Source organism: Ammodytes marinus (assembly GCF_949987685.1).
Source record: "Ammodytes marinus genome assembly, chromosome: 10".
In the NCBI taxonomy this organism is placed as follows: Eukaryota; Metazoa; Chordata; class Actinopteri; order Uranoscopiformes; family Ammodytidae; genus Ammodytes; species Ammodytes marinus.
In genome coordinates, this window is record NC_137214.1 from 25,173,329 (window position 1) to 25,194,393 (window position 21,065).

General features: G+C 41.5%; 1 protein-coding gene across 1 annotated transcript in view; it reads left to right on the top strand.

The window, feature by feature from the left end:
• The first annotated feature begins 233 nt into the window (after positions 1-233).
• gfra3 (GDNF family receptor alpha 3) overlaps positions 234-21,065 on the top strand; it is a 36,106-nt gene continuing 15,274 nt past the window's right edge. The window contains exons 1-2 of the mRNA XM_080035048.1: positions 234-590; positions 18,358-18,654. Of these exons, the coding sequence (XP_079891174.1) occupies positions 542-590; positions 18,358-18,654 (346 nt within the window). The 5' untranslated portion in view covers positions 234-541. The remainder of the gene's footprint in view (positions 591-18,357; positions 18,655-21,065) is intronic.

Genomic DNA, 21,065 nt, shown 5'->3' on the forward strand with positions numbered 1-21,065 from the left:
GATGATCTGAGGAGAGGAGGAGGAGGGAGAGGAGGGGGGAGGGATATCACCAGTTAATAACCCCAGCCTCCTCTGTCTGTCAACATCATGATCGCAGAATGTACCGGGAGTAACACCGGGACCCCTTCACCAGCCAAGCCGCGTCGTGATGACTGTCCGCGGGCACAGCTGCAGCCCGGTGACGCTTGACATCTCCTCCATCCAATATAGTTGATTTTGTCCATCCAGTAGTGCGGTGTGGAGCGCCAACATTCGCACGCACTAATATAGAGGCTGCATCTCCTGCGCGTAGAGGCTGTACTTTGCTCCGACACATTCCTCCGTGGCTTCTCAAGCCTTTCGTCTTGGGATTTGAAACTTATTAAGGGACTTTAACGTCGCAGGCAGCGGACAAAAGGACCGGACGCACGGATAGGGGTCGGTGCGGTGAATGTAGCGGCCAGGCTGGGTGTCTGTCTGCGCGGCGCACAGCGGTGCTGCTGGACCAGCCGAGGACGCACGGAGTCCCGTCCCCCTATTTAACCCCCCCGTTGTCCCCAAAATGGCAAACATGATTCTCCTGGGAATTTGGCTTCTTCTTCTCATCTCAGGTACGTTTAGCGATTTTATTATGACAGTAAACGAGAGAATTATTTTGATGGTGATTCTGAAACACTTGAACCAACATCACAGTCGTTGTCTGGATGGATGGTCCTTGACTTGCAAGTTAGATGGAGACGATGGAGAGTGTTAAGTCACACTTCATTTGTAGCCTCACGTTTTTCTCAAAGTAAAGAGAGTAGCCAGGCTATTTGTTTCTTCTTTTATCAATCCACTTTCTTCCTTTACTCCGAGGTGCGGTGTTATGGCTGGTTTGATTCATTTCATGCTCCTAAAGCCACGCGGATGTAAAGAAGTGTGTGGTGTTTTTTCCCTTCATAACTTTTTATCCATTAACATAATGTTAAATAAGACCGTCACTTACTGTTTGAATCCTAAAGTACAATTGGTCTCAATACTTCAGTTTTTGGTTGCAGTCCTGATGTGCTCAGCAGGTCAATAATCGCTCCGCTATTTGTCCTAAACGTCTCCAGGCTACGCCCTTCCAGCTCCATGCCCCGGACTGAAACTTTAGAATGATGTGTGAACCCAGAACCACTGCCTGAATATTTAGCAAACTGAATATGAATTTGGTTGTATTGGCCCTAGCAGTACACCAAGAATGATTTATATGAGCCCAAGGTATAGTCATTATAATACCGTACACATTTTTCTTTCCAATGTTAGTTCATTTTGAAGTTATGTTTATTTTTTCAATTCCAGATGTTGACCCATTTGCAGAGGGAAACATAAAATACATTTTAATTTTTTTCATGAATATTTTAAGTATAAAAAAGAAATCTTCATGATGCATACGGAATAAGAATTGCCTAATGCCCACATTATGTACATTACATTGACAGTAAATACATATTATCATATCCTAAAATGTGCATGTCGAGAAAGGTGAATTGAGTAGGTACGTAATTCTAAAAGACAAAGCCATGCAACAGAAGCCCTGCATGTCGCAATAATTAAGGTGTTGAACTACTTTATCTCAGGTGTATTTACTTAGACATCAGAGAATCATTGGTTTCCATTGTTTGTATGGTGAGTGAAAAGTGATGCATTTTAGAGATTTTCTTCCCCCTATTGTGCCTATATAGTTTATACGCCTTTACGGACCTCTTTACAGCTTTGGAGATGCTGTAGATGTTTCTTTATTATGGCAATGGTATAACCTTTAAAGAACATTTCCAGCAACATCACAGTACGGTTAATGCTCTCCAAAGAACCACTAGACTCGAGCTTGATTTTTGACATACAGTAAACCTTTTGAAGAGTTACTGGACTACCACCCTGGTAGGGGTGAGTTTTTTACGATACCTCTAAACATTTCTTCCTTTACAGTATATCATTGATACATGTTATGATTATAGCTAAAAAGTTATTTTAAAGATAGAAAATTCCACCTTGATTCCTTGAACTGAACCTTGAATGTTATCACGTACACATGGAAACACTTTTCCAAATTCAAACCAAATTTAAAAGACGACTTTTCTAAAAATGTAAACCAGGTTTATAACTGTCATTAATGTTGCTTTTTCACCTTGACTTGAGTTTATTCCCTCTCTGTTTGTGTGTTTTTTTTTTGTATAAGAGTATTGTACCCTACAGTCTGTGTGTGGCCACTGAAAGCTTGTAAATGCAAAGACAACTGAAACTAAAAGGCCTCTTTACAGCACATAGGGGGTTGTAGCTGAGCGTAAAACAAACATTTTGTGGCATTATATGGCACTACTGAGAGTCACTGGTGTGAAGGCAACGTTAGCCACAGAGCTAAAGGGATGTTCTCCATTCCTTATTACATACTTAATTACATTCATCACGGATAGGTTAAGTGTTCTGAGTACAGCTGCGACAAACATGTGATCACTTTTTTTCGGAGAGATTTTGTGATATATCAAGCTTCAGTTCATTATTCACTGTCAGTGTTATTAGACACCATGTCATTATTGAGGTAATGCGTTATGGCATTTGTTACCTCCCATACATGTGTGTTTTTGGCTCTTCTTTAGAATTCAAGTCTACCGTTAAGAGAAAAGCTGATGAAATTGCCTGAAGGTGGATGATGAAGAATCTGTTTTGATTGATCAGTTCAATCGTTTCCAAACACCCATTTCACTCTCTGAGATGTGGATTTTAATTAACAATCCAAACGACCAAATGTACTCAACAAATGTGCTTTTTTAAATGAACTGTATGAATCTGTCGTGTACTCTAGGATATGTCCATATCCTTTGTCTGATCAGATAGATGGGCTTCCCCTTCAACATCATTGTTGGACAGTATTTCACTATAATTGATTGTTTGTGTCTGAAACACAGATACAAGCCAGAGATTCTGGTATTGTTGATGTTTGGATAAATTTTTCATTTGCTGTTTTTTTTTTTTTGCAGTTTAGTCTGCATCTGTACTTTTACCACTTCTTGGAGTGGCAGAAATGGAAAGTGTTAACAATTTATCCATGACTTAAGCTTTCTGTTGTGTGTTATTTCTAGCTTTTCATTAACTTTTAATGACAGGTGTTAGAACTGACTCAAGCTAGTGGAAGGCTGAACTGTGTCATATGCAGTCAGACACCCACAGTTGGTATTTATTGTGAAAATAGAACGACTAAAGATCAGCCTCTCACCAATTTTAAAGATGTGTCCATTTGTCTTTCACCCCAGACACACATGTTTTAAAGAACCATTCTTTCTACGTTGTTTTAAATGAGCTGAGCTACTCCGCAGCCCTGCCAGGTACCCCCTGCTAACAGCAGACGTAAGTTACCCCTGGCGCACACATACCGCTGACTGTGAAACAGTGGATAATATCCCTCCTGGAGCAGGGCTAATGTCATTCCCCCACAGTGCCTTTGTGTGAGGGTGGTCTACTCTGTACTGCAGCACGGCCCTGATGTGTTCATTAGCCATGTTAATGATTGTCCAGCTTGTAGTGACACTGTAATGTTGAGTGACAGGCTCATATATCTCGCTGTGTCCGTGCCACAGTTTACCCGCCCTCCCCCGCCTTTTCTCTCTCCCTCTCCCTCAAGGCTTTCAGGTCGTGTCTGATTTTCGTTTTTTTTTCAATCTCAATCTAAATTCCCCCTCGGATTCAGCGGCGCGTCAGAATAAATTGTTCAAGTCGTTCAATGAGGAAGTGCAGTCAACCGACGCCGGTGTGCAAACACATTTGGAGCGGCGGTGGTTGACGTCTTATCGGTGTGCAGGCAGGTGTGCGTGTTTGTGTGTGTGTGTTTAGGGCTCGGGAAAGTGCGTGACAGGGCTCGTTTTAGCCCAGACGCCACTAGTGGGTTTTTAAAGACTTATACTGATACCGATACTTAGGGAGGTAAGCCGCCCACAGGTGATATTTACCTTTCCCCTTTAGATCAAAACGGCCCCTCGGAAACTTGTTTTCTCAGTCCTCAGTCAGAGTGACTGGGTCGACATTATGAGGTGAAGACATTGCATTTGTCTGGGTTCGTTTTACTGGTTTGAAGTGGGCGGGGCATTGTGGCATATTCCCATGCACCAATCAGTATTCGTATTTGAATAATCTGTGATCAAACTACTTTAACACACAGTCCAGATAAAAATGCAATAGCTCTAAAAAAAACACTTGAGTTATTTCCAACCTTGAAATATATTGATGCTTATGTATTCATGTCGATTCAATGTTTTGGAATAAAAGTCAAAATTCTAACCTAAGGCCCGGAAAAAATTGGATCCTACAATACCCATAATTCAACCGTTAGCAACTTCCATTGGACCCTATGCTTGCATCTTTCAACTCCAATCTTCAAATTGGTTATGCAGGCTCTGAGAACAACAACACAAGATTACCCTGATTACATCATCACAACGTCCTCAAGGCTTATTTTCTTAAAAGCCGTGTCACACCAAAAAGTCGCACAGCAAAATAATATATTACTTTACCTAAACACCCCAATTTAAAGCACATACATTTCCCACACACACACACACGGGTACCAGGTCTTTAAAAAGTGTGGGCTATCTCACCTATTATTAATAATTCCACAGTACCATAGGAGTGTTTGCTTTGAAAAACAGGAGTCCAGCAGGTAGAGAGAGAGAGACAGAGAGAGAGAGAGAGAGAGAGAGAGAGAGAGAGAGAGAGAGAGAGAGAGAGAGAGAGAACGGCTTATCTGTATTGATCTCCAGTGACAGACGATGACGTCTATGAAGAGCAATGAGGCCGGAGAAATGAGCGTCATAAACCTGCTTTGATGATAAGTGTAAAAAGCTGCTCGGAATAGGAGCGGCCATCATCCCGGGTCAGGGGAGAGAGAGAGAGAGAGAGAGAGAGAGAGAGAGAGAGAGAGAGAGAGAGAGAGAGAGAGAGAGAGAGAGAGAGAGAGAGAGAGAGAGAGTGAGAGAGAGAGAGATGAAGAGGATTAAAAGTGTGTGAGGGGAATGAACTTGGTGAAAGAAGTGAGGAAATCCATCTTCCTTCTTCTGTCACATTTAATGAAAAGTGAGCAACTTTACCTGGACTCCATCCACCTGGTCCCATCTGATCTGTGTGTGTACATAGGTGTCTGTGTGTGTGTGTGTGTGTGTGTGTGTGTGTGTGTGTGTGTGTGTGTGTGTGTGTGTGTGTGTGTGTGTGTGTGTGTGTGTGTGTGTGTGTGTGTGTGTGTGTCTTTGTGTCTGTGTGTATGTGTGTGTATGAGATAGCGTTCTTCTCAAAGGGAATGCTGTGTCCAAGGGGTTAGTTGGGAGGTCTTCTGTGTGTTTTGTTGATAACTGGGATTTGGAACTCAAACACAGGGGCAGCAGATGGTGTGTTGGCTTCTGCTTCTGTCGATGTGTGTGTCAAGTGTGTGAACAGGCGTTTAGATTGTGTGTGTGTGTGTGTGTGTGTGTGTGTGTATGTGTGTGTGTGTGTGTGTGTGTGTGTGTGTGTGTGTGCGTGTGTCCTTAAAGTCAGTGACGGACACGAGTCAGTGGTCCCTGAAGGTACGGCTGCTCTCTGTGGTCAGGGGTTGGGCTGTTCCCAGGTCAGTCGCTTCCTGACCTCAGGCCCATCTGCTATCATGATGACAGATGTGTCAGAGACTGGCTTCAGATCTGTGGCTGGACCCACAATCTCCCCAGTTAGTGTTTTTGACAGACTGCCTTCCCTGTTGGCCGGATTATCTCTGCCAGACATTTAATTTGCTCCTTTAAATACTAAATATGTTTGGGAAACACGCTGAAGTGTCAATTACGTTCTCTCCTTTCCACATTTGTCTCACTACCTGTCTTCCTACTTGCCAAGAAGTAGGAGGCACAGAAGCAGATGATATGGGGTCTTAAACCCATGGGAAGTTGATATTAATTTTCAACAACACATCTCTTAAAAAAAATCAGTGTTAAGTAAAATGTTTACTGACAAGGGACCTTGGCCTCAAAAAGCTATCTTACATGTTTGTGTTTATGTTTTCTTCTGCAAATACAGTCATATGAAAAAGTTTGGGAACCCCTCTCAGCCGGCATTATAATTGACTCTGCTTTCACACAAAAAAGATAAAAGTGGTATGTCTTTAATTTACCAGGAACAGCTAAGTACTGGAATGTTTTCCAAACAAAGATTTTTTGAAAAGCAGTATTTAGTTTTATGAAATAAAATAAAATGTGAAAAACTGGCTGTGCAAAAATATGGGAACCCTTGTGGTCTTGCTGATTTTAATGCATGTAACAGCATGTAAAACTGAGGACTTTAAACACAAAATTGGTTGGATTATGTTGTTAAGCCTTTAACCTCATATAAAGGTCTGTTTAATCAGGATAAAAGGTATTGTAGGTGCCTAAATGCAAGTTCTACTTCTCTTTGACTCTCTGCAGAAGTGAGACAGAATGCGATCATCAAAACAGCTCCCAAAAGATCTTAAAAACAAAGATTATTCATTGTCATGGTTTAGGGGAAGGCTACAAGAAGCTTTCCCAAAGGTTTCAATTGTCAATTTCTACTGTAAGGAACGTTGTCAGGGAATGGAAGGACACAGGCACAGTTGCAGTTAAACCCAGGTCTAGCAGACCAAGAAAAGTACAAGAGCGGCATATGCGGCGGATTGTGAGAATGGTTGCACACAACCCAAAGATCACCTCCAAAGACCTGCAAGAACATCTGGCTGCAGATTGTGTATCTGTATATGGTTCTACAATTCAGTGCAATTTGCACCAAAACATCTGTATGGCCGGGTGATGAGAAGGAAGCCCTTTCTGCGCCCACGCCACAAATACAGTTGCATGGAGTATGCAAAAGCTAATTTAGACAAGCCAGCTTCATATTGGAAGAAAATGCTTTGGACTGATGAGACAAAAATTAAGTTATTTGGTCTTTATAAAAAGCAGATGTTTTGGTGCAAATTGCGCTGAATTGTTGAACGATGTACAGATACACAATCTGCAGCCAGATGTTCTTGCAGGTCTTTGGAGGTGATCTGTGGGTTGTGTGCAACCATTCTCACAATCCTCCACTTATGCCGCTCCTGTTTTTTTCTTGGTCTGCCATGCCAGGGTTTAACTGCCACTATGCCTGTGTCCTTCCATTTCCTGACAACGTTCCCTACAGTCGAAATTGACAATTGAAACCTTTGGGAAAGCTTCTTGCAGCCTTCCCCTAAACCATGACAATGAACAATCTTTGTTTTTCAGATCTTTTGGGAGCTGTTTTGATGATCCCATTCTGTCTCACTTCAGCAGAGAGTCAAAGAGAAGTGCAACTTGCATTTAGGCACCTAAAATACATTTTCTCATGATTAAACAGACATTTCTATGAGGTTCAAGGCTTAACAACATAATCCAACCAACTTTGTGTTTAAAGTCATCAGTTTTACATGCTGTTACAGGCATTAAAATCAACAAAACCACAAGGGTTCCTATATTTTTGCACAGCCAGTTTTTCACATTTTATTTTATTTCATACAACCAAATACTGCTTTTCAAAACATCTTTGTTTGGAAAACATCCCAGTACTTAGCTGTTCCTGGTAAATTAAAGACATACCACTTTTATATTTTTTTTTGTGAAAGCAGAGTCAATTATAATGCCGGCTGAGAGGGGTTCCCAAACTTTTTCATATGACTGTATTTCTATAAAATATTTTTACAAAGCTCTTTTTACTGAAGAAAAGCCGTAGATGTTGCTAAAAACAAGTACACTTAATGAATTAGTTGTCCAACTACTAGATACAGCAAAATACGAAAGCACGTCAGAAATAGCATCAATATTTGAGAGAAGTTTAGTTCAATTCAATGATATTTGACTTCCTGTTGTGTCTCCAGTATATGGGTTTGTTTGGAGTGCTACTGTTTGTCACAACCCCTCGATCATTATCCTGTATAGGCCTAAACTGCCATCTTCTTGTGAAAACCACTGAGTGATAACAGTGTCACTTTGTCAAAGCACTAGGACTGGAGAGGCAACAGCTCATCTAATACACAATGACACGGCAGGAGTTACTTTGCAAAATGTAGAGAAAAAAAAGGTGAGACATTCATCAGTGTCTGGGACCTTTGCAACCATTCAGACAATATCCATTATTTAGCTCTTTGATCACAATTACACCAATTATAGCCCCTCTATTACCTCCGTTTTTCATAAACAAGGAAGTGAGGGAAATTAGAATGCAGAGGCTTAATGATTCTGGGTCTCTGAGTGTCTGTGAAATGTGATTAGAGATTTTCAGGTGACACGCCGACTCCTGTAAAAAATGGTCCTGGTTTAACGTGGAGGAGGGTAGAGTACTGTGTAGTTGCTGGCATGGGGTGGCAGAGAGGGGAACCAAAGCTCAGCTCATATTTTTGATTTTCTGCAAACTTCAGACTCCACATGCTCTAGCTCCCACAAATGAAAAAAAAAATGAATATATTATGAGATTGGTTGACCTACCCTGGTGCTGCAGAACTAATTTTACCAATTTGATGATTTTTTTGCTCTGTTAGAAGGTCACCCAGACTCCAATTATTGGCTCTCAACTACAGCTGTTACTTAAAGAAGCAATAGAAATAGGGAGCTAAAGTCCATGCTGCGACCCTAAGATGTATTCTAATCACAGGCTTTCTAGGATCTCCAGGAAAGGCTATAGGTGAACGTTGAGTTAGGATAATGCTATCAAACTATGTGTCCGGAATCAAAATTGAAACACAACCTCTGCAGACAATCCTGAAATACATTGTGGAATTGTCATTGTTCTGTACATTTGCAGTGGCAACCTAATAGACGTCATAGTAATATACAGTAATGCATGTGCAATTTCACAAGGCAGCACACAGCCTTACCTTCAACCACTATTTTTCCATTTACCGTATATGGTGTAGATAGTTTCTACACATTACGTCTGATATGGTTTGATGTCATGACCTCCCATTTGGTGTAGATTGCTATTTCTCTCTATTTTCTGTTAGCAAATAAATAAGCAATGACCAAAGCATGATAGTCTTTTTTTACGTTATACCTTGGGCATGTTATTTCAACTAAAGATTCCCAACTTGGGTCCACCTACAAGCATTTCCCAGAGCTTTTAGTGCTGATTCACTGGAGTGATAAGCTAATTTGAGACTTCAAATTTGTTGTGGTACATATTGAGGTACAGATACAGATGATAAAAAGTGAGCAAACTCCATCATCTGAGTAAGACTATACAGTTAAAGAAATATATGGAAATTGAAAAATGTAGGAAACTCTAGTAACATGACCTGGATTTTCAAAGTCATGAATGCAATTGCATGCATAGAGTTGAGCAAACGTTAGTGTGAAGCACTATACATGATGTAAAAGGATGTTTACTTGAACTGCAAATGTCTGGTTATTGATAGGGCATGGTATATATCAGACTGACAGTGTAAACGCCCCCCTTGATGAAATATAACACATGGCCTTTTGTGCTTCTACTCTGGAATTGGAATATGATTAGAGATTTTACATGTCTCACATTTAAATTGTAGATCGTATTTCAAATAAAAACTGACACTGACCATATTTTTCAAAATGACAATGTATTGGATACTGCAGTAACTGCACTCTTGTATTGCTGAAATACATTATAGGCGACTGGACATACTATAAGGTAGTAGACTGGCAGAAATCTCCAGCAAGTCCAGTTGCAACTGAGTTTGCTGAGTTTAGCTTTACTGCTGCAAAGTAAAGTGCTAATGAATGATTTAACTGACTTCCTGTGTTTTTTACCTATTTTAAGTCCGCAAAACGTGGACTCCATCCATTTGAAACTGAAATGGCATTTCATCGGGAATCCATGGAATTTTGTCTTTATTTTGTATTCCAAAGCACTGCTTTCTTAGCACTCATTGTTATTTCATATGTTTTCCTCAATGCTCCATTACATTTTTTTATTTATTTAAAAAAAAAATCCTCTCTGTGCTAACCCACCAAACCTGACCTATGAAACACATCGCTACCACTTCTCATATCGGATTAAACACATTTCCCCCGTTTCAGTTTTTTGTGACAAATATGAGGGGAAGACATTTGCTCAGGGAGAAGGATCAGAGCCAGTATATTCTGACCAGGTACGTGTCATAGTAGTGGAACCACATTGTGAATTAGCTGCACATGACTGCTGTAACCAATCCAGTAAGTTTCAGAGGAAATCTGACAAAGTGACACAAAACGTAAAACAGTGTGTGTGTGTGTCAAGGCCAGGAGCATCTGGTGCTGTTTGTTTATGGTAATTGTCCCTTATTAGCTCCTCAGAATTCATGTGATATTGATTCATTGATGTTGAAGTGCATCATTATAAGATGTTGAGCTGGTGTTTGAGATGCTACCTGTGATAGGTGAAGTAGCCTTAGGTGATGTTACATTGACTTCTTCACAGTGATTGATTTGTTTATATGTTTATTTGGCTGTTCTTTACATGCAATATAGCAGAGAGCTTATTTACGAAATCAGAGGTGTAGTCTATCAGAAACCCTGGCATTGTCCTTTCCCTGGTTTAGGATGCCCTGAGGAAAGTAGTTCCTCTTAAACCTCTCTGTTTCGCCCTATGACTGCGCTAGTGCTTCCCTGACCACAACAGGCCATCGTTTGGGTGCTTGAATCCTCTGAGTGGGTGCTGCATCCATACTAGGCAGTGTGTTTACCCTAACAATATACTCTCCACAGTGCAAATGTAGAAGGCTTCAGAGCAGGGGTGTCAAACTCATTTTGGTTTGAGGGCCACATACAGCCTCTCTGATCTCAAGTGGGCCGGACCAGTAGAATAACGTACATATGTCAACTCCAAATCTTTAGCTTTGATTTTCAGTAATATGCTTTATCACTCAGCCTACATTCGTAACCTACATTATCGTGGATCACAAGGGATCTCTGTACCCCCCAGGACATGTCTTAGTAAAGGTTGCTGCTGGCCAAGGGAATAGGAGGAGCGGCGCCGCAGCAAAATGTTGTTTTTTTTTTTTGCTCAAAGGTGCCAATACGCACTAATGAAATAGACAACTGTTTATTTGAACAAAAATACAACAGACACTGACCTTATAGTTGTGCAATTGTGTTTGCTATGTACAGGGACACATTTTGTGCAAACATGTAGACAGTACAAAATAAAATTAAATAAAAGTGCAGCTTCTACTGTTTAATTTCTTTTTAAATACAGAGGTTATTGGTTGTTTTGGAATACGTTTTTCCCAATTTAAAACATAAAAATAAAGCAGCATTGAAAATTAGGAAATAAATCTTGTAGGCCTACACTATCATGCTCCTGCTCGTTCCGCGCGCGCAGAGCCACAGACACACCGCGCTTGCTTGTACATTAATTGTTCAGCACTAATTGTTTTTTTTATTTATGTTTTTGGTTTTTATTTTGCCATAAAGCACTGGAGGAAACATTAATAGCGGTGAAGCAAGATTGCCATTTACCATTTCCCACGTTGCTAAAATATGCTTTTTAAAATTGTGGCTGCCTCCTAGCGGCTGGAGTGAGCATGTTGGTTATTTCTTTAAAAATGCATAACTCCTCACAGGAATGGGCTAGAGACTTACTTTTTTTTGACATGGTCAGAAATGTGTGCTCTACAAGTCGCGGGCCAGATTAAATCATCTCGCGGGCCGTATGTTTGACACCACTGCTTTAGAGCCATGCTGATTTTGTGTTGAGGAACCCAAGGTAGTTGCAGTCTCCACAGTGGTCGGTTCATCTTAAGGGGGCTTTAGTAACTCTCCTGCTGCTTCCTAAAGTCCACCATCAGCCTCTTGGTTTTGATGACATTCGGTGTGAGGCGCTTGTTTCAGATTCTCTGCCTCCTGCCGGGAGTCCCCCCCATCCTGATTGTCTGTTGGTTCACAGTGAAGCAGAGGGTGGCTGTGGCTAAGCAGGCAGAGCAGTTGTCCACTGATCACAGAGTTTGCGGTTCGATCCCTGCCTACTGCCACATGTTGAATTGTCCCTGGGAAAGACTTGCATCTTGTTTGGAGGCCGCTGCCATTGGTGTGTGTGTGTGTGTGTGTGTGTGTGTGAATGGGTGAATGAGAGGCAAACAATTTAAAGCGCTTTAGAAAAAAGTGCAGTATGTAAGTGCAGTCCATTGTCCATCACGATGGCATGATGGCGTTGGATCAGGGCTGTACAGTGCGACAGTTTTGATCGCATTTGCTACTGAAATTGATCACGTGCGATGATGAATACAAGTACACTCGCACGAGTGCTAATGAGCAGATGCTGTCTGTTTGAGACACAGAGGAGTGCTGCACAACACTGCTTAGAGGGCTCTACATTAACACTCTCCAAATTCGGGTAAATGTAGTCTTAGGCAAGTAAGTTATTGAGTCCACCCTCCACTTTGGCTGGTGAAAGATGTGTGCTCGGGACCTAGCGTCTACACTTCACCAACGGTAATAACCGGAAGGAGACGGCACGCAGTTAAGTTAGCGCGTGTGCAAACAAAACATTTCCTGTGCGCCTTCACATTAAAAGCATGTTACTAGCCAAACGTGAGTTGACTTTTTTGAAGCCGGTAAGAACAGGAAGTTCGTGCTTCACAGCCCTGCAGTGCGCTAGCTTGAAAATCAACTGCTTCAGCTGCAGAGAGCAGTCAACAACAGTAGTCTATTTAAACAAAGTTTGAAATAACTGATAAGCCACTGAAGAACTACTCCCAACACATTCACAACAACCTATTTAACTTATCCTAAATTGTACCAATATGTATACTTATTTATTTAATAGGCTATATGTTTTAAAGTTAGGTTTTAATTAACAGAAGGACATTTACCAAAAATGTTTATTATTATGAATATAATAATGATATGTATATACAAAAAATATATAGATATTAATTTTATGGGGAGAAATATTTCTGAATCAGCAAAAAATTGCAATTGGCAGGCAGGTTAGATTATTTTGTCTAAATTACAATCAGTGCACCCCTATTAATTTTTCTACAATTATTACTGCACACACTAGGATATGACATTAATTGAGAGTTTCAAATGAGACCAAGATGACAGGCTAAAAGGTAATTAGAGCGAAATGCATGGGTTAAGGTTATGCAAGTTTTCGATCATACTTTGTGTGCTACTGAATTTATTTTTGTGCTACTGATTTTTTTTGCTTGCTAGCACCAGTGCTACCACCTAAAAAAATAAGCGTACAGCCCTGCGTTGGATTCACAAGTGGCCCCACCATCATGTGTGTAAAGGGAGTAGAGGGGTTGATGAGGCTGACAGTGGATGAGGTGTAGCCAGCCACCCTCCACTGCATGTGGTCTACATGCCAGGAAGTCAAGTCAAGTGTTAAGTCCTAGGCGATTTAGATTTGAAATAATTGGGCACTATGCTGCGGATGACGCACATACCTGAGCTCCACTGTGCTGTTGGTACAACATGGCAGTGAGTGAAAAGCAAATTTATTATGTGAAGGCCGCTTAAGTAGATTGATTAAACGCTTTTTCATTAACAGTATTATTAATAGGCTGATATTTACACCACAACAGGCAAAGTATCAGGGTTTTTTGGGAGAAACCAAGCAATTCCATGTAAAATCAGACATTCCTCACCCCTGTATTGCCGGGATAGAATGATCCTTGTTTCATAACCGCTTTTTGCAACTCAGGCAAACCTCCAGTGAAACCACAGAAAGCTGCAATAAATCCAGAACTTGGATGAATGGTTTGCCTGTTTATTTTTCATCGAAATCCCTTACGTAAAAGGAAGAACCAAGATGTTGAGTGAATGTTGAAACCCGACAGAGGCCATAAACAAAAACTGTCCTGCTAGATCCCAGTACATTTAAACCGTGCTTCAGTGGGAGTGTGATGCCGGTGAGAATAAGTCATCAAGCCCTGGCTATGCTATATGAAATCAATAAGTCACAGGGAGATAGGGAGGCATGAGGAAACGACCTGCAAAGCACCGAGTACCTCATCCTCAACTTGCATATTTCCATTGATGTCATATGCAATTATGCTGTCTCCAAAATGTGCTTCAAGTTCAGTCTGAACACACCTTTATAATAACGATATCAACAGAACAGGCTAACATGTTGGGAAATACATGCTATTTACCTCTTTCTAACCCAAAGTTAGACACTCACATCTGTCCATTCAATATACTTCTACAGAAAAATATAATGGTGATAACTAGTGCGGTTTGTATGTTTATTTTAGTCCGTTCATCTCATTTTTTGAATACTTGTTGTAAAACCTACCTTGCTGTAATGTCTTTATCTTTGCTCTGTAACCTGGTAAACATTTCAACACTAGCTGACCCTGTCCCTGAATCTGTTCAAATCACAGAATTTCCTCAGAGGAAATGAAGCATCACATTCCACTCAAAACCTGGAACGCTTGGTAAGATACGTGACCTGTGGTTGCTGGATTGAGTGAAACATTGCTCAACATGCGTCTGAATAATTGTTTACCTCGAAGCAACTCTTCAGACTCTGCTGTGTATACACACACTTCTCGGAAAACAATGATAAACTCCACCAGCACTGATGGAGAGTGCCCTCTTGCCGCCTGCAGACACAGAGTAGCAACAAAAGTGTAATCTTCCCTTCTGCTGTCTACTGATGACAAACAGGTTTTGGAAATTTTACAGAAATGGTTACACGGGCCGTTATACATCAATTTTTACTCCCTGTTCTTTTCCGGTGAAGATAAATAAATAAATTTCTTCATTCTGGCTGACCCTTTTCGAGTCTGGGAGGAAAAAGGCTTACTGCCAAAGTTAGGGTTAGCTAACTTCACTTCCGTGCTTGGCCCTCTTTGTAGTCAGCCTGCCCTTCTGCCTTGGCAACATACACAACGTGTATCAGACTTCCTGTGGGAACAACCTCTTGGGAAACTCCTCAAAAGGCCTACCACTACAATAAAAAGGCAACCAAAACACTGGCTACCTTATTCATTTCAGTGGGTGCCCGGTGTGACGAGAGACCCCCAAAGTATAAGAAAAAACAAGTCTCTCATTTTCTCTTCCTCCTCCTTCCTGAAAACCTCTGAAGCCACAGTCAGATTTATTTCCCCTTATGACGTCATAATTACTGACCATTACCAACCTTATTAAACACTGCCTCAACCTGTGATAAGCACACACCCCCAGATTCTCTAATTAGAGCAGACAGGGTTTTATGGAATGTGGGGCACAGGCTCTAAAATGGAGCGTTTCAGTCAGAGGCTGAAAATATGAGATTCAGCGATGGCAATGTGAGAAATATAATGTTTTTTTTTGGGCACTACACTATGAAAACAGGTTTAAGTAGAAACCCAAATTACAATGTTTAACCTGAAAATTAGCATAATAAGATATGTTTAGGTTTAGGCCCAAACATGACTTGGCTAGAGTTTGGGAAAATATATACTGTATGCTTAAGTGTGTTAGCTGCATTTGATGTGCCCCTAAACAATCTAGAAGTGTTTGTTCAATGGTGTCAATGCCAGATTAAGGACACGAACGAAATACGAGTGGCTCATGATCACATGACATTGAACAGTCATTTTCCCACACGCTGAAAATGTACTCATAACATGTAACGAATGGAAAGATAAATACTTTTCTTTGCGCATCTCCAACCACAATGTGGTTAGCAGTATCTGCTTAGGTTATTTGCAGTGAATGTTCTGTAGAATATTCTTAAATGTATTGTACTTTCTTCTGTTAATGCCAACAGGAAGCCCAGCAGACGGCACAGTGTTTAGATGTGGTTATTACGCTGTCTGCAGCACAGAGTGGTTTGCTTATGCTGGATTCACTCATCTGTGTAGTGTGGAATAAAGAATAGAAACATGAATATCAAAGTGATTTATTGAGGGTAAATATCCATGAATTCATTTTGGAATATTAGCTTTGCTTGCCCATTCCCCCCCCCCCCCCCCCCCCTTGAGGTTAGGTCTCTCTGTAACCTCATTACGTTTCTTATCTTATCCTCTCTGCGCTTGTAGATAATATTTTTCTTTTATTGTTCCAAGAGTTTGATTGATAAAACAAAGCTATCATGAACCAGGCTAACTGTTTTCTAATCTCCACCTTAACCAAGTATTCACTTTAAAAATCCATTCACACTGTCTATTCATCTTTCGCCTCAGTTTAGCAATCGGTGTGCACCCATCTCTATTCCAATATATTTTTTGTTTGTACCATGTAACCCCAGGCTCCATTGGGATGTCTTCATTCATACCACAGAAGGGAAGCTTTGTACTATTGTTTGTGAAATCAAACACATTTCTCTGTTGATCTGAAATTGTGAAGCAGTGTGTAGTTTTATTTTGCACTGGCATCGTACTACATGGATGATACCTACACATAAAAACAGGACCACATGCTGCTTTGAGATTGGCTCAGCCATAACTGAAGAAAAATACCTCAAACATTTTCAAACCCTGCACTGGTGTGTGTGTGTGTGTGTGTGTGTGTTTGTGTGTATATTATGTGTGCGTGTGTATGTGTGTTTGTATGAGCGAGTGTGAAACCGGCATTGACGGAGGATATAGGGTTAAAAGGGGGAAACTGCGTGAGTGTTCCCAGATTTTTTTGTGTGAAAGTATGCTGATTTGACGCTGGCATGAGACACAGGAGGACAGCCTCTGGTCAGAGTGGTGGTCGGGATCAAGCCGCTGTGCTGAGCGGTTTGTCTGGTGTGCGGACAAAGTGAGTTGTGGCGGAGTGTCGCGATGAGGCGCTCCACAAAGGCTGTTTGTTCAACCAACAATGTTTTATGTATGTGGTTAGTCTTTCATCAGCACACTCAGTATTCAATTTACATACTGTCTAGTGATCCGGCACTGAATGTTAAGCTGTTTATGCTCTCTCAGCCACTTTATTCTGACACCGAGATGTGTGTGTGTGTGTGTGTGTGTGTGTGTGTGTGTGTGTGTGTGTGTGTGTGTGTGTGTGTCTTAGACAGATTGCTTTGCCCCCTCCGCCCCCTCCCCTGTGGTTGTGCAGTATTGTGTTCTGGTAGTAATGATGGGTTCTGTGCCTCCCAGTCTCCCTCACAGCAGGACACACACATAAAAGGGTCCCTCTCAGGGCAGCTATACGGCTGTGTGTCTCTGTGTATTTTTTTTGCGATTGTGCGTGTGTGTGTGTATGTGTGTATCTTTGTGTGATTCTAAGAATATCATTCTCGGCGGTGCATGCTGATTGTGCCTCATACTGTGCGCGTGTCCAACCCATCAAGGTTCACATTGGAACACTCGCTCTCACCGTCTCTGCCTCTCTGTCTCTCTCTCTCTCTCTCTCCTTTGCCCCTTCCTCTCCCCCCTTTTTCCATCTATCTTTCCGTTCCCCTATTTCTCCACCCTGTACGACATTTCTGCTGTCCTCAGACAACTTCTCTGCACTTGGCTGTGCTATTGGATTTTTACCAGAGGTGCCTCTCCTTTTTTCTATTGCAAATCGAATGGACCACACTTTGGAAAAACAACAGAGAAAGTCTGAATTCCACACACAACCCAATGGCTGTTTGTCTGTAATAAATGTAAACTATAGCTAAGAGAACATAATCCACGCTATGCAATCGACTGAATTTCTAGACTGACGAGCATGTACTGTTAGATTTGCCACAGAAGAAAAGGAAACAGATCTAAGTAGGGTTGAAAGTGAGATGAGTGTTAGCAACCTGTCTGCATTGTCTGGTACTATTGGAATCATGTCTGGTTCACAGTATTCTCTGACCTGCAAGGTGTGAACTATTTCATTCATTTAAGCTTTAAGTCAAACTCTGACCAAACAAAACCACATGAAAGATGCTTGAATACTGTAGAAGGGGTCTGAGATTGAATAAGGGATTCTGAGATAGCATGAAGCTCTATGACAGCTTGAATTCAAACTTACATAACATTTAAGTTAATGCAATCTATTCATAAGCATTTGAACTGTTGAAAATGAGTGATCTTCTGAGCACGACAGAGGGGTCTGAAAACTGTTAAAGTTCAAGGTCAGCAGAGATTCCAGCGAAAAACCGAAAAAAATAGAAATAATATATCTTATATTGGTGAGTTTTGGAATGGAAATGGAAAAAAACTAAATTGTAAATTCTGACTCTCTCCTCCACACATTATCAGATGACACCAAACCACTGTCATTGAGTGACATGATACTGCCCCACTGCACCAACATTGCCACTGATCAGAAATAATGTGTCAACGTGTGCAACGCAATGAGACTAAATGTTCATTTCAGCTGCAGACAGACAAGGAATTCAAGGTCCAACTTAGATATCTGTTTTTCAGGACTTTCAGTGCAGATGAAATAGAAGGATTCTTCAAAGTGCCTCTCCTCCTCTTCTAACACATATCCCTCTTATCTTTTTTGTCCTCCTCCTTTTTAGGTGTGTTGCCGAACTCTGCGCCCCTCTTCCCGTTCCCCGCCCCCCCCACTGACTGTGTGGAAGCTCACGGGGTCTGCTCTGTGGAGCCCCAGTGTGAGGCGCTGTACCGGGGCTTGGAGCTGTGTGCGGCCGACGCGGCGATGTCTCCGCTGGGGGAGCAGGTGGCCGCCGAGTGCCTGGAGAGACAGGACGCCCTGCTGGCCAAGCACCCTGCTCTGTTGGCCTGCAAGTGCCAGCGCGGCTTCCGCAAGGAGGAGCAGTGTCTGCGCATCTACTGGAGGGTCCGCCTGATGCCAGGTCAGTCAGTCAGGACTCTGCATGGGGCTGGGGGTGTGGGTGTGTGTGTGTGTGTGTGTTTGTGTGTGTGTGGGCGGGGGGGGGGGGGGGGGGGGGACATCCATGCAGGTTTGTGTGAGGGCGCTGAGCTAAAGCTGGATCTCCCTCTCCTCTCCTCTCTCCATTAATTTTTTGTATACCAGCTTATCCAGGGCAAGGTGGTGGTGGTGGTAGGGGCTTAACCCAATCCCAGTATGGATTTGGTGGACTCTAGACAGGTTACCAGTTCATCAAAGAGCTGAAAGCTGTTCTGAATGATGTATTCATATAGTCAAAGGCCTATGTGAATGGCTGTCTCTCGTGGTGAACCTGTATGAGAAAGCTCATTGTTTCAGCACAAAACTTTAGTTTTTTGTTTCACTCTCATTGCTCTCATCAATGTCTTAAAAGGCTACTGTACACAACCTATTCAGCAGCAAACAGAAGACAGACAGTCAGGGACTCGCTGGTGATCAAAGTGGAGCATGTAGCAGCTAATGAGCCAGATGTTTTTCTCATGAGTTGGTGGTGACCAAAACAGAGCTAAATGGATAGGGAATCTTATATAATCAGGTGGATACAAACACGATTTGCAATGGATGCTAATGTTGCTCTGTTTTTTGCTGGATGTGTAAATAGGCAGCTGTACAACAAGTTAGCCATACAAAATGTATGACTTCATTATTTTAAGACCATACCATGTCATAAATGTGCATGATAAAACAAAAGCACAACACACTTCGGATATACAGGCAATGATCCATTTATTGCTGGTCTTAGTATTTTTTTAAATTTAGATTAGATGTTGAAAACAAGACAAACCGACAATAATACCAAGCCAGTATACACACACACACACACACACACACACACACACACACACACACACACACACACACACACACACACACACACACACACACACACACACACACACACACACACACACACACACACACACACATGGTAACAGTAACATAGTTGGAGGGCTGGTTTGATGTGTGCATCAGTAAGTGAGCTAACACTAGCCAGCAGACTCCTCCTCCCCTGTGGCCACTTAGTCAGTGGAGCATTAGTGTAATTACACACTCTTCAGTTCCTAACACTGCTAGGCTGCTCTAGCATGTCATTACCATAAATATATAGCCTAGAATAGGATTTACATACATAAACACTTTTACATGCCATTACATTCTTGATTGAGTTTGTACTTTGGAGTGTGTTTAAATAATTTGCAGAAACATACGGCCGGTCCACTAGTCAATCAAGGCTCTGCTAATGGGTTTCACAATTGGACAAAAGCTGTCTTCAATAACATGAGCTCATGGTGATTTTGGCTTAGCCCTTCGACCTCCCTTATCATCTTATCTTCATTTTGTCCATTTGATGAGGTTTAAATGACAGTGGAGCTGTAGTATTGGCTGACACAGGTTGATGTTATGATGTTGTGTTGCACGGATAGGAAGCCCTTTGTAATAAGGAAAGTATTAGAATTATTATAGAATTGTATAAAAAAGTAGAAAATCAAGAAGGGAGAAGCATCACATCCATCATTGAGACTATCTTCATAGCCTATCTTTATTAAACATTTTAATTAATAGCATAACATTGAGAAATATTTGAGGAGAGTGACAGGAGAAGATTGATTCCACTCTTGTGTCTGCCTGTAAAGTGCAGCGCTGGAGCCATGGTGTGATTAGACTAGCATAGCAAATAATACACATTAAACTCTGTCTGTGTCCGTTTGTTTGTGGTCTTTATGCTTAACAAGTGGAACCATGTAATTACTTTAGCTCCACTTGAGACTTGAGCTTGATAATATGGATCTTCTCGTCTCATTTCATAGAAAGAACGGAAATGGGAGGCTTTATTAAAATAATGAGCGTGCAATGTTTTCTAAGATGAATCAACTACCCAGCATGAACAAACAAGAGTGTTTTTTCAGGGGGACTGATCTCAGACCTGCCAGAGACTTGACATGAAGAACAATGGCTGTTTTCGAGGGCAAACACATGGTCGTCTTATCCACATCAGCTTCGAGCACTGCTTTAATATTAGGGTTCACTTTTACCCAAATGTTCACAACTAAATCTTTGAAATGATAGTAACATCCACCAATCAACGTCAGCACTCAATCAGGGTATGATGTTCAAGTAAGGGTCTGTTTTCAGCTTTATTAGGTGGCAGTTGTGGTTTAGCAAATCGAGAAAAATCCTAATGGCTTTGGTCATCCACTGAGTTTTCATTAAGCACCAGCATTTTTTAGTTTGGGAGTCAGTGATGCTGTAGAATGCTTGTTGTCGAAATCATCTTTTGTCAAAATCAGTGAATATCTCATTCTCCACAAGATCTGCTACCTGTCAGCAATGTGTGTGTGTGTGTGTGTGTGTGTG